This window comes from Lichenostomus cassidix, chromosome 19 (assembly GCF_008360975.1).
Source record: "Lichenostomus cassidix isolate B80296 chromosome 19, HeHo_3.0, whole genome shotgun sequence".
NCBI lineage: Eukaryota > Metazoa > Chordata > Aves > Passeriformes > Meliphagidae > Lichenostomus > Lichenostomus cassidix.
In genome coordinates, this window is record NC_139499.1 from 6,084,757 (window position 1) to 6,108,017 (window position 23,261).

General features: G+C 51.9%; 2 protein-coding genes across 3 annotated transcripts; both read right to left on the reverse strand.

Moving 5' to 3' along the window:
• Positions 1-328: 328 nt before the first annotated feature.
• RILP (Rab interacting lysosomal protein) lies at positions 329-4,710 on the reverse strand. 2 transcript variants are annotated; one of them, XM_085078210.1, is made up of 8 exons: positions 4,394-4,705; positions 3,745-3,868; positions 3,180-3,301; positions 2,832-3,023; positions 2,234-2,397; positions 2,031-2,153; positions 1,570-1,653; positions 329-1,269 (listed from the first exon to the last, which is right to left on the reverse strand). In XM_085078210.1, the coding sequence occupies exons 1-8, from the start codon at positions 4,628-4,630 to the stop codon at positions 1,113-1,115; spliced, it is 1,203 nt and encodes a 400-aa protein (XP_084934336.1). In that variant the 5' UTR covers positions 4,631-4,705; the 3' UTR covers positions 329-1,112. The 2 variants fall into 2 exon arrangements, with proteins under 2 accessions (XP_084934336.1, XP_084934337.1); XM_085078211.1 differs by lacking the exon at positions 1,570-1,653 and having other exon boundaries at positions 4,394-4,710.
• Positions 4,711-4,724: 14 nt separating this feature from the next.
• On the reverse strand, positions 4,725-22,837 carry PRPF8 (pre-mRNA processing factor 8). Its single transcript, XM_085078207.1, has 43 exons — positions 22,716-22,837; positions 22,497-22,606; positions 22,255-22,423; positions 21,512-21,676; positions 21,205-21,423; positions 20,307-20,519; positions 20,061-20,186; positions 19,865-19,970; positions 19,196-19,386; positions 18,897-19,016; positions 18,630-18,819; positions 18,340-18,459; positions 17,916-18,050; positions 17,676-17,805; positions 17,130-17,326; positions 16,816-17,022; positions 16,563-16,726; positions 16,155-16,281; positions 15,834-16,026; positions 15,290-15,477; positions 14,833-15,071; positions 14,210-14,356; positions 13,784-13,994; positions 13,581-13,697; positions 13,234-13,481; positions 12,893-13,072; positions 12,423-12,558; positions 11,697-11,866; positions 11,306-11,435; positions 10,967-11,113; positions 10,621-10,781; positions 9,962-10,153; positions 9,119-9,356; positions 8,752-8,880; positions 8,080-8,193; positions 7,788-7,961; positions 7,355-7,548; positions 6,800-7,039; positions 6,573-6,714; positions 6,258-6,398; positions 5,897-6,036; positions 5,564-5,766; positions 4,725-5,025 (listed from the first exon to the last, which is right to left on the reverse strand). The coding sequence occupies exons 2-43, from the start codon at positions 22,594-22,596 to the stop codon at positions 4,871-4,873; spliced, it is 7,008 nt and encodes a 2,335-aa protein (XP_084934333.1). The 5' UTR covers positions 22,597-22,606; positions 22,716-22,837; the 3' UTR covers positions 4,725-4,870.
• Positions 22,838-23,261: the final 424 nt, after the last annotated feature.

Here is a 23,261-nt window from a genome sequence, read left to right on the forward strand (position 1 = left end):
CCCACAGCAACACAGCCTGACCTATGCTGGCCTTTGAAGGGCTGCTGGCCACTGTCCCACCTCGCCACATCCCCAGGAGCTTTGTGTCAGCAGATGCACAGGAAACACCTTTTTCCTACCCAAGGCCTCGTTGGAAGCACAGTGCTCCTCTTGGCCATGCAGGAATTAACTCCTCCATGCCCAGCACTGTGGGATCAACCCCCTGGAGCCCCCTGCCCATCACAGCTGACCACCAAAAGGGACTCAGGGGGCACAGCCAGCAGTGGGGAATGGTGAGGAAAACCCCAGAGCATCACCCAAGGAGAGAGCAGAAGCTGCAGCCAGAGCCTCAAAGGAGAAAATAGAGACTGATTTATTTCCAATTTAAAGGTAGGAAGTAGCTGACTTGAGGGGACCAACTCGCCCCCATGAACACAAAGATTGCTCCAGTCTGCCAGGTCCCAGAAGTGGCAGGAAGAGGTCCCAGAACAAAACTGATTCACCCCACACCTGAAAAGTGCAGAAGTGGCCCTGGTAGTGCTGATCCTGATGGCTCCCAGCCACGGGAGCACCTGGACACCCAGTGCAGTGTGCTCAGCCCCTCCCAGATGTGTGGTGAGCCCAGGACACCTCAACTGGACCTTCACATTGCAGGGATTGATTGGGGAGGGACAGACAGCAAGGGGTGAAGCAAAACACCCCCACAGAGCAGGATGGGGCAATGGGATCCTGGGCTGGGAGGAGAGGGGTTTGGAAAGAGCCACCAGTGGATGGGAAGATCCCTTTTGGGGTGTGGAGCACGAGGAGGGTGCAGACCCCCAGCATGCTGAGCTGCAAGCAGGGAGCAGTGGGGAGGGGGCACAGCTGTGAGGAATCCCCTGTGGTTAAAGCATGGGCACAGTGCAAGGGTGGCTGATGGGCAGAGATGCCCAGAGGTGCAGAGCTGACCCCTGCCAGGCTGGCACCCCATCCAGGTGTCCCAGTGGGTTCACAGCAATCTGCCCACATTGTGCTTTGCCACCACCACAGCACGGGGAAGCGCCAGGGCTGCCATGCTGCTCCAGAAGCCACTGGAAGAAGAGGATCCAGGGAGTTCTGCTGCGAGGTCAGATCCTGCTCCTGTTCCCGTGGGGTCAGAGGGGTGGTGTGGCTCTGTCAGGGGAGCTGGACCCTGCCTTGCTCTCCCCCTCTGGCTCCAGCTGTGTGTCCAGCGAGTCGATGATTTCCCAGGTTCCGGGGGAGCTGGATGTGGGGGGATCTTTGCTGCTGCCCTGATACCACAGCCCAAAACTGCAGAGAGAGCAGATAACAGCCGTGGGGGAGAAGAACCTTCACAAGAAAGCTGTCAGATCCCAACCTCCCTCTGTGGTTGGTAGTGGCAGCAGGACACAGCCTGCAGGACCTGAGAGTGTGTGGCACCCAGGACAAGGCAGATCCCCCCTAAACCAAGACCCCAATTTTGGCAGCATCCCTGCCAGTCTGGCTCTGTTCCCATCCTATCCAAACTCAGCAGGTGCCAGATCCCAGCCAAACCCCAAACCTCTCCGCTGGCAGAGCCTCCCATCCCTACCAGCACAGGAGCAAACTTACAAGCTCCTAATTTTGGATTCTGGAGGCTGAGCATCCACACAGTCTGTGCCATGACCTGGGAGCCAGGAGCCCTCCTCTTCATCACTGCAGCACAAAGAAATTGGGGTAAACCCACACTGAGCCATGGCAGTAAGTGCTGGAGCCACCCTGGAGTTTGTCCAGTGCTCCCAGTGCCACCACCTCACCTCCCTTTTGTCACATGCACGCAGGGACAAGTGGCATTTAGCCAGGCCATGCCTGACTGGTGACAGAGTTGCAGCACAAAGCTCAGCAGCCCCTTTGGCACAGCTATGCCAGAGCAACACATCAACCACAGACATCAAACCTTTGATCTCCAGAGGGAGGAGGCAGCTCTGGGCTTGGGAAGTTCTTTTCCAGGGCATCACAGGTATGGAAAAGCTGGGGCAGGCCAGCCAGCACCCACCCTGCTCAGGAAGATCCCAGCACCCAGCCTGACTCACCTGCTTGCCGACTCCTCTGCCGTTCCCAGCATCTTGGCCCTGATTTTTTTCCTCTGCTTTTTGATATTTGACTTCATTGCGTCCAAGAAGAAGCTGGGAATTCTCTCCTCGTTCAGTAGCTCCCTGGTAAAAAGCAGCCAGCTGGTTAACCAAGAGCCTGAGGAGGATTTTGCTCTGATGGTGGCTGCAGGGACAGGACTCACCTCTGGTAATAGGCCAGTTCCTCCTGCACTAAGAACAGGTTGGTCTTGAGCTCATTCCGCTCTTGCAGGATCTGCTGCACCTCTTCCCTGGAGAAGCAGCAGTGAGCAGGGCTCCTGTCCCCATCCTGGTGCTGCAGCTCCTCTGAGGGTGACAGGCCTCCTTCCTGGGGGGTGGGAAGAGTCAGCAGGCAAGCAGAGACCTGAAAACCTCCACCCAAAGGCTGTGTGAACGTGCAGGCAGAAATGGGAAAGTCCCAGGAATGGATTTGTTGGTCTGGAGCTGCTGCAGTCCTCCATGGACCATGGAGGGTCCTCAGCTCAGCCTGCAAACACTGCCCATCACCACACGTGGCTAACCCTCCCCATCCTCTGTGTCCCACCTGGGTTTTCCTCTTGTCACCTCACCTTGCTCTACCCCCACCAATTTTTACAGACAAGGTGTTCCTGGCATCACAGACAACTGAATGCCTCAGTTTTCAGGGTTTACCTGAGCAGGCAGCCAGCAGGTCTGGGTGTCCCAAAACTGCCATATAGGGCTGGGAATGTGGGCTCAGTGTTGGTGATGCCCAGCAGCAGCGAGGCCACAGCTCAGACTCACCACACCAGGCTCTGGCCGCTGGCTCTCCAGGGCTGTCCTGCTCCTCCTGCTCATCTCCCTCTGGGTTTGCAGCATGGCAGCCTCCAGGTCTGACTTCTGCTCCAGAGCACTCTTGAGCTGGGCCTGCACCACAGCCACCTTGTGCCTCAGCTCCTCATTCATGGCCATGAAGCGATGGAGCTGTTCCTGCAGCTGGAGGGCCCAGGGCAGCCAAAGGTGAGGCGATGTCCCCACCCAGGGCCATCAGTGCCACCCACCCCGGCAGGCTCAGCAGCTGTGACAGCCTCGGGGGTGACATGAAAGGAGGTCCCCTGGGCACACCACACCCCTGAGCTCCCACGCCCTCACCGCCTCCGTGTCGCGGCTCTTGCAGACGATCTCGTGGGCCTGGGCGCGAAGTTCATCCCTCTGCCTGTCCACCACCTCCTTCAGCCGCAGCATCACCTCCCGCTCCTTCCGGGCTGTGCTGTCTGAGCAGACACAGGCGACAGGAGTGAGATCCCTTGGGATTCAGGGAATCCCCCGACCGACCCCACAACGCTATGAAGTCCCTCAGTGCTGCTGCAAAGCCAGGTTCATTCCTGGTAATCTCAGAGAGGGGACAGTGGAAAGAAGGGAACTGAGAGTTTTAGACCATTCCTGAAGGATCCTTGTGCTGGCACAGCAGCCCAGACTCTGTGCCTGCCTCTACCACCCTCCTGGGGGCTTTTGAGGTGTTCTGGGGGTTTGGGATCCCTGTGACTTGCAGGACAAGGCAACGCCTGTGCTCCCTGCTAGGAGAGGTCTCCAAGGTGAGGCAAAGGAGAGCAGCATTCCATTCTCCAGAAGAGCAGGTTCAGCCCTGCACCCAGCCTGCCACACCACAGGGACACCGTGTGGCACCAGGGGACCCCAACCGCACTGGGACACCCACCTTCCTGGGACTGGCTCTCCGCAAGCTGCCCCAGGAGCTGCCGGTTCTGCTCCTCCAGGCAGGCCAGGCGGCCGTGCAGGGCTCGCTCCCGGCGCTCAGCCTCCCACAGCCTCTGCTCCGGGTCCTGGGGGACGGGGACAGCCGGGTCAGAGCCACCCCGGGGGGGCAGTGACAGCCAGGTCAGCCAGCTCACAGCTGTGCCAGTGGACGGTGACAGCCAGGTCAGAGGCTTCCAGAGGGTGGGGGACAGTGGGGTCAGAGCCACCACCCCGGCAAAGGGGACAGCTGGGTTAGAGCCATCCTCGGGGGGGGTCAACTGAATCAGACAGGTCAGGGCCATCCCAGGGCATGGGGGACAGCCGGGTCAGATCCATACCAGACGAAAGGGACAGCCACATCAGAGCTGTCCCAGGGGATGTGGGACAGCCATCCCCTGGGAGAAGGGAACAGCCACATCAGAGCCATCCCAGGGGATGCAGGGCAGCCGGGGCAGCGCCATCCCCGGGAAAAGCAACCAGCCGGCTCGGAGCCACCCCGCGGTATGCGGGACAGCCGTGCCAGAGCCATCCCCCGGGGAAAGCGACCGGCCGGCTCGGAGCCATCCCGCCGGCCACTGGGACACCGGCGAAGTTCCCCGAGCCCCGCTCACCTCCGCCTCCTGCGGCCCGGCCGGCGCTGCCGGCGCCTCCCCCTCGGCGGCCGGCGGGGCCACCAGCGCCTCCAGCAGCTCCAGCAGCCGCACCACGGGCGGCACCAGCCCGGCCACGGCGTCGGGCCCGAAGCGGGCGGACAGGCGGCGCAGCTCGGCGCCCAGCGCTCCCGCCATGCGGTAGACGTGCGGCGGGGCCAGGCGGCCCGGCGGGGTTCGCCACAGCGGCTCCGCCATCGCCCCGCGGCCGCGCACGCTCCGCCCGCACCGGCCCGCCCCGAGCCGACCGTACCGCACCGCCCCCGAGGCGGGACCTCAGCGGCGGCGGCGCTCCCGTTCGTACAAAATTTATTGAGGATCCAGGAAAGTGGGGAGAACAACAACGCGCGGGGTGCGGGGGGCGAGCGGGGCGCAGAAAGGGGGAACACACGAACACGCTGTTGAATATCAACAGTACTAAGAGGGGCGCGGGCAGGATTAGGCGTAGAGATCCTCGCGGTCGGCGGAGTAAACCTCCCCCTCCTGCAGCAGCGCGAAGTTGAGGAAGTGAGAGGGGCGATGGACCTCGTGGTAGAACTCCTTGGGGTTGGCGAGCTGCAGCTCGTACTTCATGTTGGGGTCGTGGCGGACACCTGGAAGAGAGAAAAGTGTCACCCAGCTGAGCACCACTCCTGCCTCCTCCTTCAAGAGCTTAAGGAAGCTCTCTACCCTTCTCTGATCATTTCCATACCAGAAGAGAGTTCTAAATCCACCGTGCCTCTTTGGGCTTCCCCCCTCAAGAGATTTACAGTCCTTTGCTGCTAGCTGAGTGTTCTGTCACTCTCATTTCCTGACCCCTTCTCCAGCTGCCCGTGGTGTTCATGATACCAGGACCTCCCTACTGGGAACAGCTTCTCTCTTGCATTTTCCATTATCTCTTCTGCCTGACAGGGATTAATTATTCAGTGGTGATAGACCATGCACTACAATCCAGACAGACATGGTATCTATTTTTCCTCTCTATCACTTTGCTCTCTTGCCACCAAAAAACCATGACAACTGACATCCCAGTGCTGGGACCAAGGAAAGCTCAGGCCCCAGTGCTGGTATCCCTGCCAACCACTCTCAGGAAAGCCTAATTTTGGAGTGGGTAAGGAATTATTTCCTCTTCCCCTTCCCAGGGCAGCTCACCCATGAAGTTGTAGTTCCAGGAGCCCTGTGCTGGGACCATGAAGAAGCCGAGGAAGCGATCGGACAGGAGCATCTGCACCCTCTCGTAGTGGGAAGGGAGGTAACCCTTGGGATTGTTCCCTTTGTCTGTGTTCTGCCGGCCCCACTCGTACCCACTCGGGGTCAGTTTGTAGGCTGTCAATGTGCAGGAGCCAGGGGTGAAACTGAAAAGGAGAAGAGGCAAAACTCATCTGGGGCAGAGGAGGGAAACTGGGAATGAGCCAACACTCCCTATCTGTCAATTTTATTTGGAACGCTCCCCAGCACTGCACCAGAAGCTTCCCTGCCCCTCACCTGCAGGTGATGATGATGGTCTTCTCCCCATCCCAGGACGGGTTGTCAGCCATGACCTTGGCGTGGGTGGTGACATCCTGTGGTGAGAGCTGAGGGGACTCATTTGGTTGGGTGTGAATCCATCCCAGAGGTTCCATTTCCTGACAGAAAGAGAGTGATTTAGAGAGAAATCAAAGACATTTAAAACGAGACGACTTTGAAGCTGGCAAGAAGCAGAGAGACCACAGGTTTCCCCCTAACCTGATCCCAATCAGGCTGAGCCCTTTCAGTCCCACTTCAACAGATCAAGAGAAGCTTCCCCACCACCTCAGGTCCTTGTTACTGACCTTCCACCCAGTCTGAGAGCTGAAATCCAACTCACCTTGAGATACTCATGCTGTGGCAGCTGCCCCGGGAGGTGCACGGTCTGGTGTGTCCCCCACTGGGGCACCATCACAATGCACCGGATCTCCTTCACCTGTGGGTTGTCTGGAGGGCTCACCCCATACAGGTAACCTGCAATCTAAAACACACACACTGCCTTAGAAGGCCTTAGAAGAGATCTCTGTGTAACTGTCAGAGTGGGAACTCCTTAATTCTTGAGAAGAACATCAGGGGGATTCACAGACAACAGCAGGTTCCCAGCCCTTCACCAGTAACTCCCCAGCTGTGTGAGCACAGCTCCCTGCACACTCACCTGGGCCCGCAGGTCTGAGATGCAGATGAACTTCTTCAACACATTTTTGGGAAGAATGTAGGTGTAACCTGTCTCCTTTATGTCATCTGATGAAACATAGATGTGGTTTGTCCGCAGGTGGAGGTTGGCGGCAGAAATCGCTCTGTGAGGAGATGATGATCAGAGAGGATGCACAGCCCTGCCCTGAGCACTCCAACCCTTTCCACCACCCCTGCCTGCCTTCCTACCTGACCCTCCACTCAGTCTTGGAGGAGAAGGTCTGGGTTTCGTAGTTGCTGGTGGTGGAGGTGATGATTTCATCGCCGTGTTTGTTCACCGTGCGGGTCTGTGTCGCTGTCAGCTGTGACTGCTCCTTGGTTTGCTTCTCAATTTCTGCAATCTGCTGTCTCTGCTGAGATGGGGCAGAGATTTCCATGCCCAGGATGATGTCTCGGATCTCTGACTGGGTCAGGGATGCAACGTTCACGCTGGAAGAGAAAAGCCACCCAAGTCAGGCATTTCAAAATTCATTCTGGAGCCTTCTCATGGAGGCACAAGCTCAGAATATCCACTCTGGGCACTACAAAAAACCACAACTTTTTAAACAAGAGAGGGGCCAAGTTACATGATGCTCAGAGCAGAGAAGATTTGGTGCAGACATTTTTATCTGCCTTACTAGAAAGTTATTAATAACAACCAGATTCCCTATGAAGCTGAGAGTTCATTGACAAAAGCCCTTGGCCACAGCCTTTAGGGCAGGAAGGAAAGGCTGACAGGATTATGGCAACTGCACAGTGGCTTACTTGTTCTTCTTGCCATAGTCAGCAAGGATGAGATCCTTCAGCTGCACCTCCACCTTGATCCACTCCTCATCTGTCAGGGTTGGCCAGATGTGGTGAGGCTCAGTGATGGTTGTCTTGTCTGGCTTCAGAATCACTTTGGCTCGATCGTTATTCACGTGTAGTGCGCGGAGAATCAGGATCAGTCGGGAGAATGCCTTGGAGATGGAAAAAAGATGCAGTTAGAAAGAAGAAAATTAAATATACAAGGCCCTAGTACAGCATTCCTCCATTTGGGTAGCATGGGAAGTGCCAGTGATATCCATCTAAAGGAAAATCCAGGCAGATTCTGAGCCAAGCGCTCCCAAACAATAAATCATGAGGGATATCTGAGGCCTTGATTCCTGCCTCATTTATCAGCAGCACAGCAAAATGCAAAAGACACATCTGTGCTCACCGTGTAGGAAGAGATGGTTTTCAGCCAGTCATCATACAGATTGAAGAGAACCATCTGGGGTTCAGTGGCCTTCAGGATGAGATCACCAAACTTCTCCACTTTCAGACAGGCCTGGAAGGGCAGCTGCAACTCGGAGCCTTTGATCACAATATTGGGGAAATCCAGCAAGTGCACCTGGAGTTTATCAAGAGGAATTAACTCATAACTACTGCAGAACATCACAGGACACAAAGCTGTCCTGTTATTTCCCAAGATTTTACACATCCTCACAGAGCAGTATCTGCATCATTACCTCAAGTGGGTCCAACATGCCCTTCCGTGTCACTATGATCTGCTTTGGCTGCTCCTCCACGGGAAGGGATCGGATCAAGGCAGCCACTTCTTCAGCAGTCTTCCACTTGGCCAGCTGCAGAAAGAAAGCAGGGTTAGAGAAATATCCCCCCTGCTCTCCAGCAGCATCTCCAGGTCTCTGGGAATCAGAGGGATGCAAACCAGATTCTAAAAATACAACTGGAGTTTATGGTTTGTTCCAGACCGGTGACAAGGCCCAGCATTTCCTCCTTACTGATCATAGAGGGCAGTTCCCATTCCTGGAGTTTAGTTACTCCTGAGTGGCTCAGAAAAAACAGCTGGTGACTCCACCTCCTTGGATTTGCCACCTGAGTTTTCTCACTGCACTGGATGCACAGGCAAGTAGAGAGTGATCTGTGTAACAGGGAGCACAGCACTGCTCCTCAAGCTCTGCTTGATGATGTAAGGTCTTTACACCTCAGAGCCCCCAAATCCTTGCAGCAGCAATGCCTGTATTCTTCCACTCTTATATCCCATGCTCCTGCCTGCCTGACCTTGGAGTTAGGAGCTCCAAACTCATTAAGAGGCAGGAAGATGAAGATCTTCATGATGTTTTCTGCACAAGAGTGTCCTGAGCAGCCAGACCCACCCCCAACTCACACCCAGGCCCTACCTGTCCCAGACGCTTCTGTCCTGCCCACACAGACGTGTGGATGATCTTCAGGAAGAGCTGTCCAGTTCTGGGATTGAAGATGAAAATGGCTCCATTGATGGGTTTTGTGGTCAAATTCCCTTCAAAAGTCTGAGAAAACAAATGAGAGTGAGAAGTGCGGGGAGATAAATTGAGCCAACTCACACCTTTACACAACAGCCAACTCTGTGTGCTTTGAGCAGGAAATGTATGGGAAATGTAAGAGCTGCTCTGTGCACACTGCAAAAATTCACATCTGTGTCGACTTCCAGTTTTCCATCATGCATGGAAACCTCCACCAAACACATTCAGCCCCTGTCCCTTCCCTGAAACACCCTTCTGGCCTCACCTTGTGGATGGTGACTCTGTACACATTGGTGTCATCCACAAACCAGATGATCTGGTTGGAGAAGAGCTCCCCATAGTTCTGGGAGGACAGGTAGGGCTCCGTGGGCTCCGAGGAGTAGAGCTGCAGCCCTTTGCGGATTCGTTCTCTCAACACATACAGGGCAGGGTTTGCTTTCATAATTTTGGCCATGGCCTGCTGGATCAGAGGTTTGCTCCCAGGGAACCAGTTTCCATAAGCACTGAAGAAGGAAACAAACAGAATGCCAAGTTGGTACTGTTAGATCTGAAGAGGCAACAGCCACACTGAAGTTTTTGCATGCAGCAGCCAGGCCACTTTCTACCTGCTGAAAATACAGCTTTGTACTGCAGTGTGACTTCTGTAATGTCCCTGGGAGTTTGTCACCTATGGTTTTTCTCTACAGCTCCTCAGTGGGAAGCCACAGAACACACATGCTGCAGTCCCAGAAAAGCTGCACCTTCTCTAACAAACACACTGGAGAATTGATTTCTGACTTTCCCCTAGTTTTCCAGTAAAAAACCAGCTGTCTCCACTTGTAGGGGCCTTGAAACAAGGACTTGTTTCTTGGACTGTCCTTCAGCTCCAAGAACAGTCTGACAGAAATCTCCTAAGAAACAAATTATTAATGAACTGGGGTAGCTGAACCAATATTGAATGAGCAGACACTGAAATGCCTTATCGCACTCACTGCACACCTCCAGCTTCTGCCTTCTCCCCTCACCCTCCTGCCTGGAATACAACCCACTCTGGAGACAGACTGAGACAACATCAACAAACCACGAACTCCAACCCTAAAAATGCAACCACAGGAGGTGCAGCTCTCACCTGTGCAAGTTGTAGGCCAGATCAATGGCAATGAGCACCCCAGTGGGAGAGGGGTAGATACTCATGTTGTCTGTGGTGTAGTCCAGGAACTTGGCTCTGGCATAGCGCTCGATGTCGTGGGAATCGTAGTCCCCCCAGCGCAGCTGGATGTCTATCCAGTACTTCTGGGTGGTGGTGCTGTCCATCACATCCCTGAGGAGAAAGCAAGGCACAAGATAATCTTACACAAGTGCCTGGAAAGGGACTCTACTGTTCTCATCACACAGCAGTGAATGAAGAGGCTGTTAAAAGGTTTAAACAAAGCAGCAGTGAGTTCACTGCTGGGTAGTCACGAGGGTCATCTCCCCCAGGGACTGTCTGGTGAGGATTCAGGGAGAATTCACTCCAGATTCTGGCCCTGGGCCAGTTGCTTTGTGGGTTTCCAGGAGAACCTTCAACAGCTCAGGGAAAAGTTCACCCAGAGGAGAGAACAGGAGCAAATACAATCTTGGTGTTTTGCAGAAAGCAGTGCCAGGAGGTGCTGCAAGCATCCACCCTTTGCTGGGCACAATCTCCAGTGTCCCCAAAGAAAACCAACCCTGAGACACAGAGGCTCTGGATGACAGACTCAGCAGCTCTGCTCTGCAGCAAGACCAAGGACAGGGAAAAGGGAAACTCACTTGGAATCTGCCAGCAATGATGGACGTGACACATTCCACTTGTAGGAAGCAAAGAGAAGGATATCTGCACATGAGGAATTCATCTTGTAGGACTTCCTGGGGTGGATGGTTTCTTTCTGCACTGTCTCAATCTCCAGGGCATCCAGCTCTTGATCAAACACCTGGGGAAAAGGCAGTCAAGGATGAGCTGCGTTCAAGCAACCCAGATAAGGAATTTATCCTCAACACTGAGGCAGCCAGAAAAATCCCATTTTCCATTTCTTCCCTTTCTCCCTCCCCAATCACAGGGGGAGGACTGGTCCTGCTCCAAAAGGGCATAGAAACAAACCAAGCCAACCCTGCTTACCTGACACAAATCCATGACAATGCTCTCGTGGATCTTCTGCCACAAGTGAGCTCGGAAAATCTGGATGAGGGAAATCTTCAGCGTGGGGATCTTGCCATGCATGAAGATCCCTGTCAAATCCAGCTGCACCTGGAAACCAACATACACCTGCAAAGGAAAAGCAGCTGTGAGAACACACAACAGCACAACTGATGGAGTTGAAAAAATGGAGCAGCTCCTGTTAAGGAGGTTTAGCACCTCTGTAAGAGATGTTTGGAGAATTAATTAGATCAATTAACTGCTCTCATTTCAGTGGGGAAGAGGTGTTTGCTCCTAAAGGGACAAACACCAGGTACTTACGTTGGCTCTGTTAATGGTAGGAGACCACCAGAGAGTGAATCGTCTGTTTGGAATTTGGTTCAAACCCGATCTCTGGGCATTTGTCAGCTTCTTCCACTTCATGGACTCCTCAAAGCCACTGGCCTTCTCCCTAGAAAGAGCAGACAATCAATTGCATTAGATGTCCCTCATCTCTGCTGCCATGTGTCATTTGTAAGAGACACAGGGATCATCTGGGAGCTAGGAGGGTTGTTTCATGCCAAGAAATTTCCAAGGATTTGCAAGAAGTTCAGATATAGTCCCCTCCCAGGTGCCCTCACAATTGAACACAATGTGCTCAACAGAAAACCAGCAGAAACTCAACAGAATCAACACAGCCTGAACCCAGGGCACACATCCAAGTTCCACTTACCAGAAGAGACCTTCCCACGTGGGGAAGTAAGTGCCCTTGAAGAGAGTGTGCTCCAGGATTCCTTCCACTCCCCCAAGAGCCTGGATCATGTCCGTGCGGTAATTGTTCAGGTTCCAGAGTTTGCCATCGTGGCGCTGGTGTGTCCACCAGAAGGGGTTCTGCTTCAGCACCTGGGGACAACAACGAGGTCATTTCACCTGGCTGCACTGATTGTGGGAAACAACATGATGATGATGTCAGTGAAGAGGTAAAGAGCCTCATGCCCTCAGTGCTGGAGGATGCAGCTCATCTGCAAAATAAATTCTGTCAGTGCTACAACAAAATTCACCCTGGGTGGAATCTCAGGTGATGTTTCAATCTTTGAGGGACTGGCCTTCTACAGAGCTGTCTTTAGAGGGTTTAAATAGTATTTTCCCATTGACATTAAAAGTTAGTATTTTGGAATGTTTGTTTTGGGTTTTTTTTTCCCTCTCCCCCCAGAACTGATTCCTTAATATTGTGGTTTTCAATACCCTGCAATATATCCAAATGCTTCAAAAGTGGATAGCTACAAATTCTGGAGCATTTGCTTCCCAACAGCCTCTACCCAATCCCAACACAAGGCTTGAAGTTCTTCCTACAGCAGGCAGACAGAAGTGCACCTGCTGTACTGCAAAGTGAAAGGGCTTTGTGTGGAACAGCTATCTGAACCTCACACCCGGGTGAAGAAAACTTCCCAGGCAGTACCTGGTACTGTTTGAAGTCAGTCCTGACTCTCCATCCTTTATCATAAGCCAGGGTATGTCGGTCCTTCTGGAAAAGGGTGTTGATACGAGGAATTCCTCTGTCCCAGGAGTCCTCCAGATCCTCCAGGGTCAGACGCCTGAAGAAAAGAATCCCCACACTTTGTTACCTTTCAGTTTACAGCAGTATATTAATGAGTAGTTCAGCTGATGAGATCAGAGAAATAACAGAGCTCAGAGCTCTGGCAGGGGACATTCTAAAACGCCAAACACTCAGCAAAGTGTTTGCAACCATCACTGTGAACACAGTGATACTAAATATGCTAAAGAAAAAGCCCAAATGGTCTGCTATCAGCTTTCCCTGGCACCACTGGCCATACAATTTCTCTTAAGGGGGAGCCAGGGTCTCCAAAATCCCCAGGCAGCATAAAACTTCCCACTGCTGCCTGTCCTCCCACACACATGGACACACACCTGTTCTGGGCTATAGCCTCCTGTCGTTTCAGGGCATATTCTGCCCACACCCTCTGGGAGTCAATGAATTCACTCTCCCATGGCTGGATGTAACGATACAGATTTGGGATGAGCTGGTCCTCCTCATGACTCATTCCTGAGCGGAAGTGAGTGATGCCAACATCTGTCTGCTTGGACCACCTGCAGCAAAGAGGCACAAGAATGAGGTTGGAGGAATTGGGACTGCCCTGATCACTGCCATGAGCTACTGTAAAAGCAACACAGTTGTGTACCATGGCATGGTTTAGCACTCTTGGACACTCAAGAACATTTCTTGCAGGAATTAGAACAGCACAACTCACCTCAGATCAGATTGAGGGATGAGAACATGGCCCATGGATAGCATGCCCAGCCCTCCCAACTCCTTAGGGGTGTAGAACACCACAGGAGGAAAACGGCTGGGCATTTTAGAATTCAGGCCGATCTTGATCCGAGTCTGGATTTTATTCTCACACTTCACCAGCAAATCAAGCAGCTCCTGAGTATTCACAACAGCTTCCCGGAAATAAGTCATCAAGCCAATCAGAGCAGTGTTCCATTTATTGACGATCTAGAAAAGAAAGGAAAGGATCAGCTCCCAGCCCATTCCTCAAGAATCTGCAGAAAGATTTGGGGAATAAATCTGTCATAAATCTCCCTCCCCCCTTACCTTAGTGAAGGTTGTGGAGCCAGAAGCCATGAGGATCTGCCTCACTCTGTTGTGAAACCTCTGCATCGATTCATCATCCACACGCAGGAAGCACTGAGCCGTGCGCTCCTTGGTGACCTACAGAGCACAGACCCATCAGTTCCCTCCTGGAAACCCCTCTCCAATATGGAAAATCCCACCCAGGGATTGCTCTCCCAGCCCACCTCATTCTGCAGGTTCCAGACCCCGTCCTTGTGGGTGAACTCCTCATAGCTGGTGCGGCACTTGGGCAGGATGCGGCACTCGAAGCCACACATGTTGAACAGCAGGTTGGGGTTATCCTTGCTGTACACAGACACGAAGCTGTTCTCCCACTGCACCGTGGTCACCGAGCGGGGCAAACGGTTCTTGATGTCCCAGAACACAGCACGGCCACTGGAAAACAAGGTGTGCACAGAGACACATCACAATTTGCCTAAATAACAACTGGGCAAAGTTCTCAGAGCTTCTTTAATTTTTCAGCATTTCAGCACAGACCCCTCACTACTTGCACCTCATCCTGAGCACCTACCAGTCTCCACCAGTTATTCATCACAACTGATTTTCCCCTTTTCCCCCACCATTTCTTCTTTACCGGCTGCAGCACTTACAGGTTCACGTCGTGCTTCATGAGGCGCATCCGAGCATCCCGGGGCCAGCACTTCTTGTTGTTGTAGCCCACAATGTTCTCGTTGTTGGGATCTGGGTGCTCTGTCAGGTACCGCTGGATCAGGTCTCTTGCCTCGTCAGCTGTAAACCTGGAAATGCACAGAGGATTTGGAATTACACGACTGACTTAATGACATCAATCTGGCCAGAAGGATATGGATTTAATTATGAAAAGCTGTTTGTCGGCCTGTTTGATGGTAACTGTCCTGTTTTTGTGTCTTCCCAATGAATGGGGAAATAGCATTAGCACACAGCAATCCAGGGTTTGGGTTATCTTTCCATGAAGAGACAGAAAAGCCTTATTTCACCAGTCTCTAATTTACCAAACCCCTAACAACTGAGCTCTTGACACTGTTGTGTTTTAGCTGGTCCAATGAAGATGTAAGAAAAGCAAACTGAGAAAGCAAGAGGAGGCACGTGGAACATCCAGTTATCCAGGGAAGTCTGTCAATTCAAATATTCCTCATCTTCTACAGCAAAGGGAACAAAACCTAGGAGCAGGAGCACACTAATTCTCCCTTTCCTTTGTGTTCACCTGAAGAAAGCAAAGCCCCAGAGATCTCACCTGAAGAAGATGTGAATCCTGTCAATGTATCTGCAGAAGAGGCGAATGGGATGAGCCACCTCCGTGGCAATGTCCTGGAAGCTGAGGAAGTCATTTGGCATCTGGGGAGGCCCAGCCATTTCACTGGCCCGGTGCAGCCCCAGCACCAGCAGGTCCATCACAAGCCCATAGTACTGCACAATGAAGGAAGCAAACTGCAGCCCACGGATAATCCCGTAGGAGTTGGTGTGATTCATGTCCTGAGGAGATGAAGGGGAGTTGTGAGAAAACACACCAGAACACATCAGAACCCTTTCACCCCAGCAGCTGTTTTTCAGCACAACCCAGAAGGGTTTTTTTTACTCCCCCATCACTTTTCCCTGGCAAGTCTTGTGTTCCTTCTTTGCCATGGGTCCAAAACCTCCTCCCCCACGGGTCCCTTTTACCACAAGCCCCCTTTCCTGCCAACAGCCATCACCTTGTAGTTGATCACCACGTTGTTCTTGGCTGTCATGTAGTCAGCAATGTTGTGATCCACGATGAGACGCAGCAGCCTGTTGAGCAAGGTCAGGTCAATCTTCTCATACATCTTCTCAAACCGAGACTCCAGCATCACGTTGCATTCCCCTTCGCTCGTTTCCCAAACATCCTGCAGGTTATTAATGCCTGAGGGAACAAACAGGGTTGTGTTATTTGATACAGCACGGCACAGAAGAAGCCCCTGAGCACAGGAACTCAATGTAGGTCCTGCTATGCCTGATTTTTCAAATTCTGGGCCTTCCTCTCTATTCAGAAATGGAAGAAAAACTATGAAATTAACCATAAATGCTGTGCAAGTTGTCCTCCTCCAGTACATACATATTAATAATTAATACATTGTATTAACCTACAAAATATATCTCTGATTGTAATTATTGACTGCAAATTGCAAAAATAAAAATTCAGCTCCCAAAGGGACTCACAGGACACAAGCTCAAGGAAAAAAAAAATCATTTTTGCATGGAATCCAAGAGCCCACTGACCTTGGCACCACTTGTACACCAGCAGTGGGGGTGGTTCAGTGTCAGCAGGTTTGATCCAAGGTGGGAAGAGTCTTCGCTTATCAGCCTCATACCACAAGTACTGATCCAGATAAGCATCTGTGATCTTCTCCAAGGGCTCCACATCATAAACAGGGACCAAGTGGCTGTAGAGATCCATGAACTCAATTCCCACCTTAAAAAAAAAAATAAAAGAGGGAGAAAAACTGAGGGTGACAGCTGAGAGAAAACACAAAGTTTTTGTGCCATTCAGCTTCTAAATGCAGCATAACATGGCTGGGCCTTCACCAGGCTTTCACTCACCTCTTTGAAGGCTCTCTGAGTCAACAGATGTCGCTTGATTCTGGACAGAGCTTCGTGGGGATTATCATAAGCCTGCTCAATCAAGCCCAGCTCCTCTCTCTGTGACTGGTTCAAGCGTGATTTCACACTGAAAACAAGAGAGAACAGCTCAGCACCTGCACATTAACAGCCTAACAGCCACTGCATTAAACTGATAAATGATAATGTTCAACCTGTAATTCTTCACAATCCACATCCCCAAACTTAAAAGGATGGCATTGATTCCCAGGCAAGTTGGCAGTACAAACATCAGCCTTTACCAGTCCATCAGGGTAAATTTAACACGATACTCAATCCCAGGAATAACACTAACAAAACAGAAGCCTTTCCCAGTGCCCTTGAAGATCAAGATAATTTCCCACTGCTTACCTGTAAGCTTCCTTCAGCCTCTCCAGGGCTAAGATCAGCAACTTGGTATCATGTTTGTAGGACAGTGGAGGGAAGGGAATGGGGGAGAACCTCCTGCTCTCCAGCCAGTGCACTGTGGTTGTGTACACAGCAACAGCCTCTTCTGCAGTGATATAAGGCCCATCCTGCAGAACCACACCACCAGAATTAATCAGTGAATGCTTCCCTACGAAAATAGCATTAATTTGGGCAATTTCAGGGAGGACAGAAGTACCTTCAGGTAATTATGCTGGCGTTCCTGCTCAGCTTTCAGGTAGAGTCTGGTCAGCCTGCCCAGGTTCTTCTTACAGACGGTTTTGTCAACAGTGGCTCCACGGCGGATTCGCTCACGATTGTAGTGAGCTGTGTTTGTCCACCAGTCAGCTTTGGCCTTCACGTACCTCAGGATCATGTTCTCAATAGGAGTTGGCAGCCCTGGCACCTGGGGAGGGACAGGAACTTGAGGGAAGCAGGAGTGGGAGCCTCCCCAAGAGCAGCTCCACATGGGTGATGTTAAAATTGAACCAAAAGGCCAAGTGAGAGATTTACCTTCCAGGGAATGTTGGCCTTCCAGCATCGCCAAGCCTCACTCAGGTGCTGCAGGATGGTCCTGGCTTTGTTCTGTTTGATTCCTTCTGGCATCATGTCCAGGATGTCATGCATCACAGCTGCCCTGAGCTCCAGGTCAAAGTGAGACTCCACGCGCTGCTTGGTAACAGTTTTTGCGACACCCTTCGAGTGACGGCCTGGAAAAAGCAAAGTCCTTCAGGAATTCTGACATCACTGGGCAGTGATTCCCCTTCTTCCTAATTCAGAAGTGTGTGGAGATGCAGGATGTCTGGAGAAATTACACTGCCATGAGCCTGGAGCAGATCATTAAGTGGCTAAAGAACAAGGAGTCCCACTTCTATTTAGAATCTGGTTCTGTTCTGTAGGCACAGATATTCCAAGAGCTCTAAACTGGTCCATAGCTCTTGGGATTGACATGGAGCACAGATAAAGACCGCCAGTGTGAACAGAAAACTGGCTGGCAAGTAAACAGTATTAATCTTTACCACACACTCCTCCCACATGCAGGATTTACAGGGTGCTGACCTTCAAACTGCCTGGCCAGCAGATTCCCCAGCCAGCGTTCCAGCAGCGGGGTGATGCCCCTCATGAAGAACAGCCACACTCTCCAGCCAGGAGCCCAGAAACCACAGCCAGGACCTTTGCCCACAGGCCCCTGGAAGAACAGAGACATGGTAAAATCAGATCACTTATTGACACTCCAGAATCCCTCCCTCATTCCTCAGTTTATACGGGGTCAAGAGCATGTGGAAAGATGGAACTTACTGTGTTAAACCTGTAGTAGATGAGATGTTTCAGGTCCTTGCACATTCGAATCTGCCTCATCAGTTTGTACTTGTACCGGTACATCCCAGTGAGCTGACCCACGTGGGCAAAGATGTACTGCAGGCCATCTGCCAGCTGAGACATGGAACACAGGCAGGGATAATAAACACCTCAGACATCACCTCCAGCAGCCAGATTAATGTACAGTGTGTATCAAGCCATACAAAGCTCCTAATGCTGGTTCATACAATGATCAATTCTTGTAAACTAATATAAAAGCAGAATTTCAACAATGCTGGATGTTTTCACTGTTTCCCCTGTTCTCCGTAACACTGCAACAGTCACTTTGTGTATCCCATCAATGTCATTTCCCATATAAGAAATTCCTCACACAATTTAAGGAAAAAAACCCAAATGAGCCCACCTGAAATGCATCCACATTTCCCAGTCTGTACTGGACATGGCTGTCCACCACCAGCTTAGTCAGCCGCAGGACCTCTCGGCACAGATGGAAAGCATTCCCAAAACGGGATTTTTTTCTTTCCTGGATAAGACAAAATATTCAGAATTTCTGTAACAACAGCACAGAAGAGTGAAACAACTCCAATTTGGTCAATCTGTACAACAACTGAGCAGCTGAGACACTGTGGCCTGTCTTTCCACACAAGACCTTCAGGTAAACTCTACTCTTGAGTACAGCACATGGACTGATACCTTAGTGGTGAGGGTCTTCACGGGCTTCAGGTTGAAGTTGTAATCCAAGTGAAGGTAATTCAGGTTCTTTCTGTGGATCAGCAAGTTCAGCATGTTGTAGCCCTGGCGACACACCTGCAGGCCAACTTCCACCCAGTCCAGCTTGGTCGATTGGAAAAACTTGGTAGCCTTGAAGGAGCGGAATAGGTACCTGGAGAGAGCAGAGACCACAATCAGCTGAATCTGCCACACAGATCAGCAGCTCCCCACTGAACAGACCCCACTCACCTCTTCTTCTGGGCCTTGGGAGGTCTGTGCTTGAGTGCATTTAGGACATAGTATTTCAGGAGCTTCTGGTAGGAGACTCTCACTTTGACTGGCTGTCCTGCCGGGCAGTGCTCACGGTACCTATGGATAAATCACACTCCAGTACTTCAGCTAACTCACATTCCTTAGAGAAAAGTCTCCAGAAACTCTCCTAAAATCTCTAAAAACCAGTCACCACGATGTCTTTATTTTATTTTCCTTGTAGCAAGGCAATAATGTCATGATCACTAGATCAGCTCTTCCCTCAGGAGAGAACTCACCAGTTCTTGACCAGTGGGATGTCGAGAGCTCTCCGAGTCCTGCCAGACCTCAAGTTGAAGGGTCGTGGGGCCCACAGCAAGGCAATGCCATTGGCTGTGTTATCAGTGTAGAGTGGGGTATCCTTCAGGAAAGGTTCCACAAACTCTGGCAACTCAAACTCTTCATCGTCATCAGGCAGTGGTTCCTGGCTCTGAAATACAGAAGCACCACACACAGTGTTTCCTGGTTGCTTCAGCTCAGTTTTCTGAGTCAAGCAAGTTTAAAAACCATCTTTTTGCTCTCATGGAAGAAGTGTGGCAGAACTGATCAAAAGAGAAGCAGAAAGCACTCAACAAGGCAAACCATAGCTACTAGACCCTGAGTCAGGTGTTACAGAGGGAACTTCAGGGTCAGCTCATTGAGTACACCAAGGCCAACCAGAAAGATAAATACTCTGTCAGAAGATTAACACTGTTAATTAAACGTTGGGCTTTATCCTATAGAAACCAAAGCAGACAGTTTTGTGCAAATCCAGAAGTAAAAAACAATTAAAATGACAACTGTGGGGTTTTTTGTCAAAAGGCTTGTGCCTTCTCCTGAAATATCTATATTTGTGTGCTGCTATCAGAAGCAAGATACTAAAGCCCCCTACTTCCACACAGCAGGGTTTAGGCTCTCTTGGCTCTCACCTTGACAGAATGTCTGTGTGAAATGGGGTTGATCAGAGGATCAAAGTAAAAAGCTGGGAGGTCGGGATCTTCTGTTTTAATGAAAACAACGTTTGGAGTATGATACCTACAACACAAAATATGCATTAGAGTCTCTGACAGCCTTTCCCTCTTCTCCTTCCCCTCCCCTCCTGGCTCTGGAGGCTGCAGCACTTACCAGGTGAGGTGGACATGGTGTGGCAGGTTGTTGTACAGGTATGGGAAAGCAATTTTGTACTCTGTCCTGATGGGCTGCCTGATGATAATTTTGTTGATGTCATTAAATTCATTCCAGTCTTCATCCCTTAAATGAGACAAGAAATCGATATATAGGCATTCAGGATGAAGGAGGCAAATATTTATGACTGAAAACAAGCTATCAGTCCTCTCCTAGATAATCACTTATCTCCCAAACCAAACTTACTGAAGATTGATGTCTCTAACAAGAGGCTCAAACTTGGGACCCCCAGGAATGGCCATGTTCAGTGCCTTGGAGGTGAAGAATGCTTTCAGGTCAAACAGGTAGAAGTAGTTGTCATCCACCAGGTCAGTGAGCAGCTGGTTGGCCAGGCGGTACAGGGTGGACATCATGGGGAGGGTGAACTGCCAGCGTTGGTACGTGGAGCCGTTGACATACCTGGAAAGGACAGAGCAGGGACACTCCAGACACAGCCACAGGACAACCAAAGCACCAGGAAAAACCAAACACCTTCTGCCACCCATCATTCATCAAGGACAGGTAACACATGGGCACCTCAAGGCTAAAAGAAAGGCTGCAGCACTGTTAAAGAGCACTGTGGACCTTTCCTGCCCAGAAAATGCTGACTGCTCCAGTTGCTCTCCTTCTCTGTGTCCAAACTGACACAGAACATCTGTGCATCTTTAGCAAATATCAGTCTCAAATTCCAGCTAGACAACCTAAGTTGTCAGCTTTTCAGCAGGGTCAGATATCAGTTTCAGCAAGTAAGTGGGTAACAGCCCTCCTGGATAGAGGGGCGATGCTGGATCACAGAATCCCAGAATGGTCTGGGCTGGAAAGAACCTTAGAGCTCATTTTGCTCCAACCCTTCCAGTATCCTAGGTTGCTCCATGCCCCATCCCACGTGGCCTTGAACACTTCCAGTAATGGGGCAGCCACAGCTTTTCTGAGCAGCCTGAAGGCAAGATATGCAGCTTTACAACACTCAGGTTCTCCCTCCCACCCTCGAGGGAAGGTTTTTCTCTCCTTCACCACACAAAGGTTACACACTGCTCTGTACAGTAATCCATGCATTATTTGTTTTGACCCTCTCCCACTGAACTGTGCCACCACAGCCACGTACTTCCTGTTGTCCTTCAGGGGCTGGTGGTCATAGAACCAGTCCAGCACAGGGGCATCCTCCTCTGGATCCAGCTCCAGCTGAATGGCTTCCAGGGGCTCCACATCCAGGATGTTATCAGCATAATCCAGAGGGGGTTCTTCATCATCAAAGGGAGGGAATCTCATCCTCTTGAAGTGACGCCTGTCCCTCTTCTCCCGCCTCATCATAATCCACATGGAGCTGCAGGAAATCAGGGAATGTCAAACATGGATTTTATGGTGGATGAACAAGGGTTTGTCCCACCTGAATGAAGGAAGAAGGCACCTACCCCCACTGGGCAATGTAGACAGGCTCGATGACCCAGGGGATCTCGTTGACAAAGGAGATGGCACCAGTGATGTGGTACAGCACAGGAACATCTCGGATTTGCTCCCAGGGCATGGGCATGTTCTCCAGCAGCTTCAGCACAGCGTGGGGCATGTACTTCAGAGCACTGCAACAAACCAAGGGAAACCACGTTGGAAAGGATCTTGAGAACAGCCATCCACCTGCCATAAGCCAAATTACCTCCCAGTTTTCCCTCCTGCAAGCTGCTCATCTGACCTGTTCAAAAAGCACATCCATGAACTTCCTACTCTACCTTTGTACATCAAAATGTTTTCCACCTGATTTGGCTTTCAAGAAAGTTGCAAAGAAAAATCCAAGTTTTTAAGCGAGTTTCTAGAGTTTTTATGGGTAATGATCAGTGCAACACACGATGATGTGCATTTGACAGGTCTCTGCACCCAAACAGCAAAGAAGCACCCAGGATGCTTTACAATCTTGCAAAAAACATACACTGGCTATTTCATATTCTCTCCAACTTCTTCTAAACCAACGTGTTATGCAGGGTGATGTTGTTTCTCACAAATTCACAGCAACAATTCCTTTTGCTGATATCTCAGGGCATCCCCACCGAGCTACAATGAACACGGAGAGCCCTTTGGAGAAGGATCTCTCCCTTCCACACTTCCCAAGGCAGCAGCGGCAGATCCCCTCAGCTCCCCCTGTCACACACCGCGGGTCCCTTACCCCAGGTAGACGCGCTTGTCGTGCCGGAATTTCCTGTTGGTCATGTCGCCGTGGTCACGGATGATTTTGCGGACATGCTCGGGGGGCATGTCCTCCTTCTGCGCGTCCACGAACCCGAATTTCCTCTTCTCCGCATAGCGCTTGGCCTGCAGCTGCTGCCACTTGCGGGCTGCGGGGACACAGAGGCGGCGCGTCAGGCCTTGTCCGATGTGGGGGATCTGGGGTGCCAGGGCCGTACCCACCTTTCTCCTGCAGCTTCTCCTCGGACATGTAGTCGGGCAGCGGCGCCAGCGGGTTGGGCACCGGGGCGCAGCCGCCGCGGTACGGGAACACGGCGGCCATGGCGACGGGCCTGAGGAGAGGGTGGAGAGGGGCTCAGGGAGAGGTACGGGAGCACGACGAGGCGGCGGCCGGTCGCTGCCCCGCTAGCCCTGCCCGCCCCGGGCGCGCCTCGGACTCACCGCTCCCCGCTCGCCCTCAGCGGCAGCCGCGACCCCCGCGCTCCCCGCGCTCCCCCACCACAATGGCGGCCCCGCGCCGCCGCTACGCGCCCCGGGGACCCGGATGTAGGCGGGACACACGGCACGGGATGTCCAATCAGCTTTCAGACAGCCTCACAGACAGCTTGTAAAACCTATCAGAGCGCGGAGGCGGGGACGGGGCGGGACTGAGGGCGGAAGAGGGGAGGAAGTTGTTTCTGAGCACACGTCCGGTGTGCTGTCCCGCTTTCCCCAGTCCCGCCCTTCGCCGCTTCCGATTGGCCGAGAGGCGGCGGTGACGGCACGGCGCGGGCTCTGATTGGATAAGGCCTGGCGCAGCTCACTCCGCGCGGGCTGTAGGGGGAGCCGCAGGCGTGAGGGGCCTGAGGGGGTGAAATAAACTCTTCAAAAAAAGGATTTCCTCACTGACCTTTCACTTTTCTGTTCCACTCATGCGTTCTGAGTCTGTCCCGAAGTCCGAACAGCTCTGATTTTAGCCAGCTTGGAGATTCCATGCCTGCCAGCTGG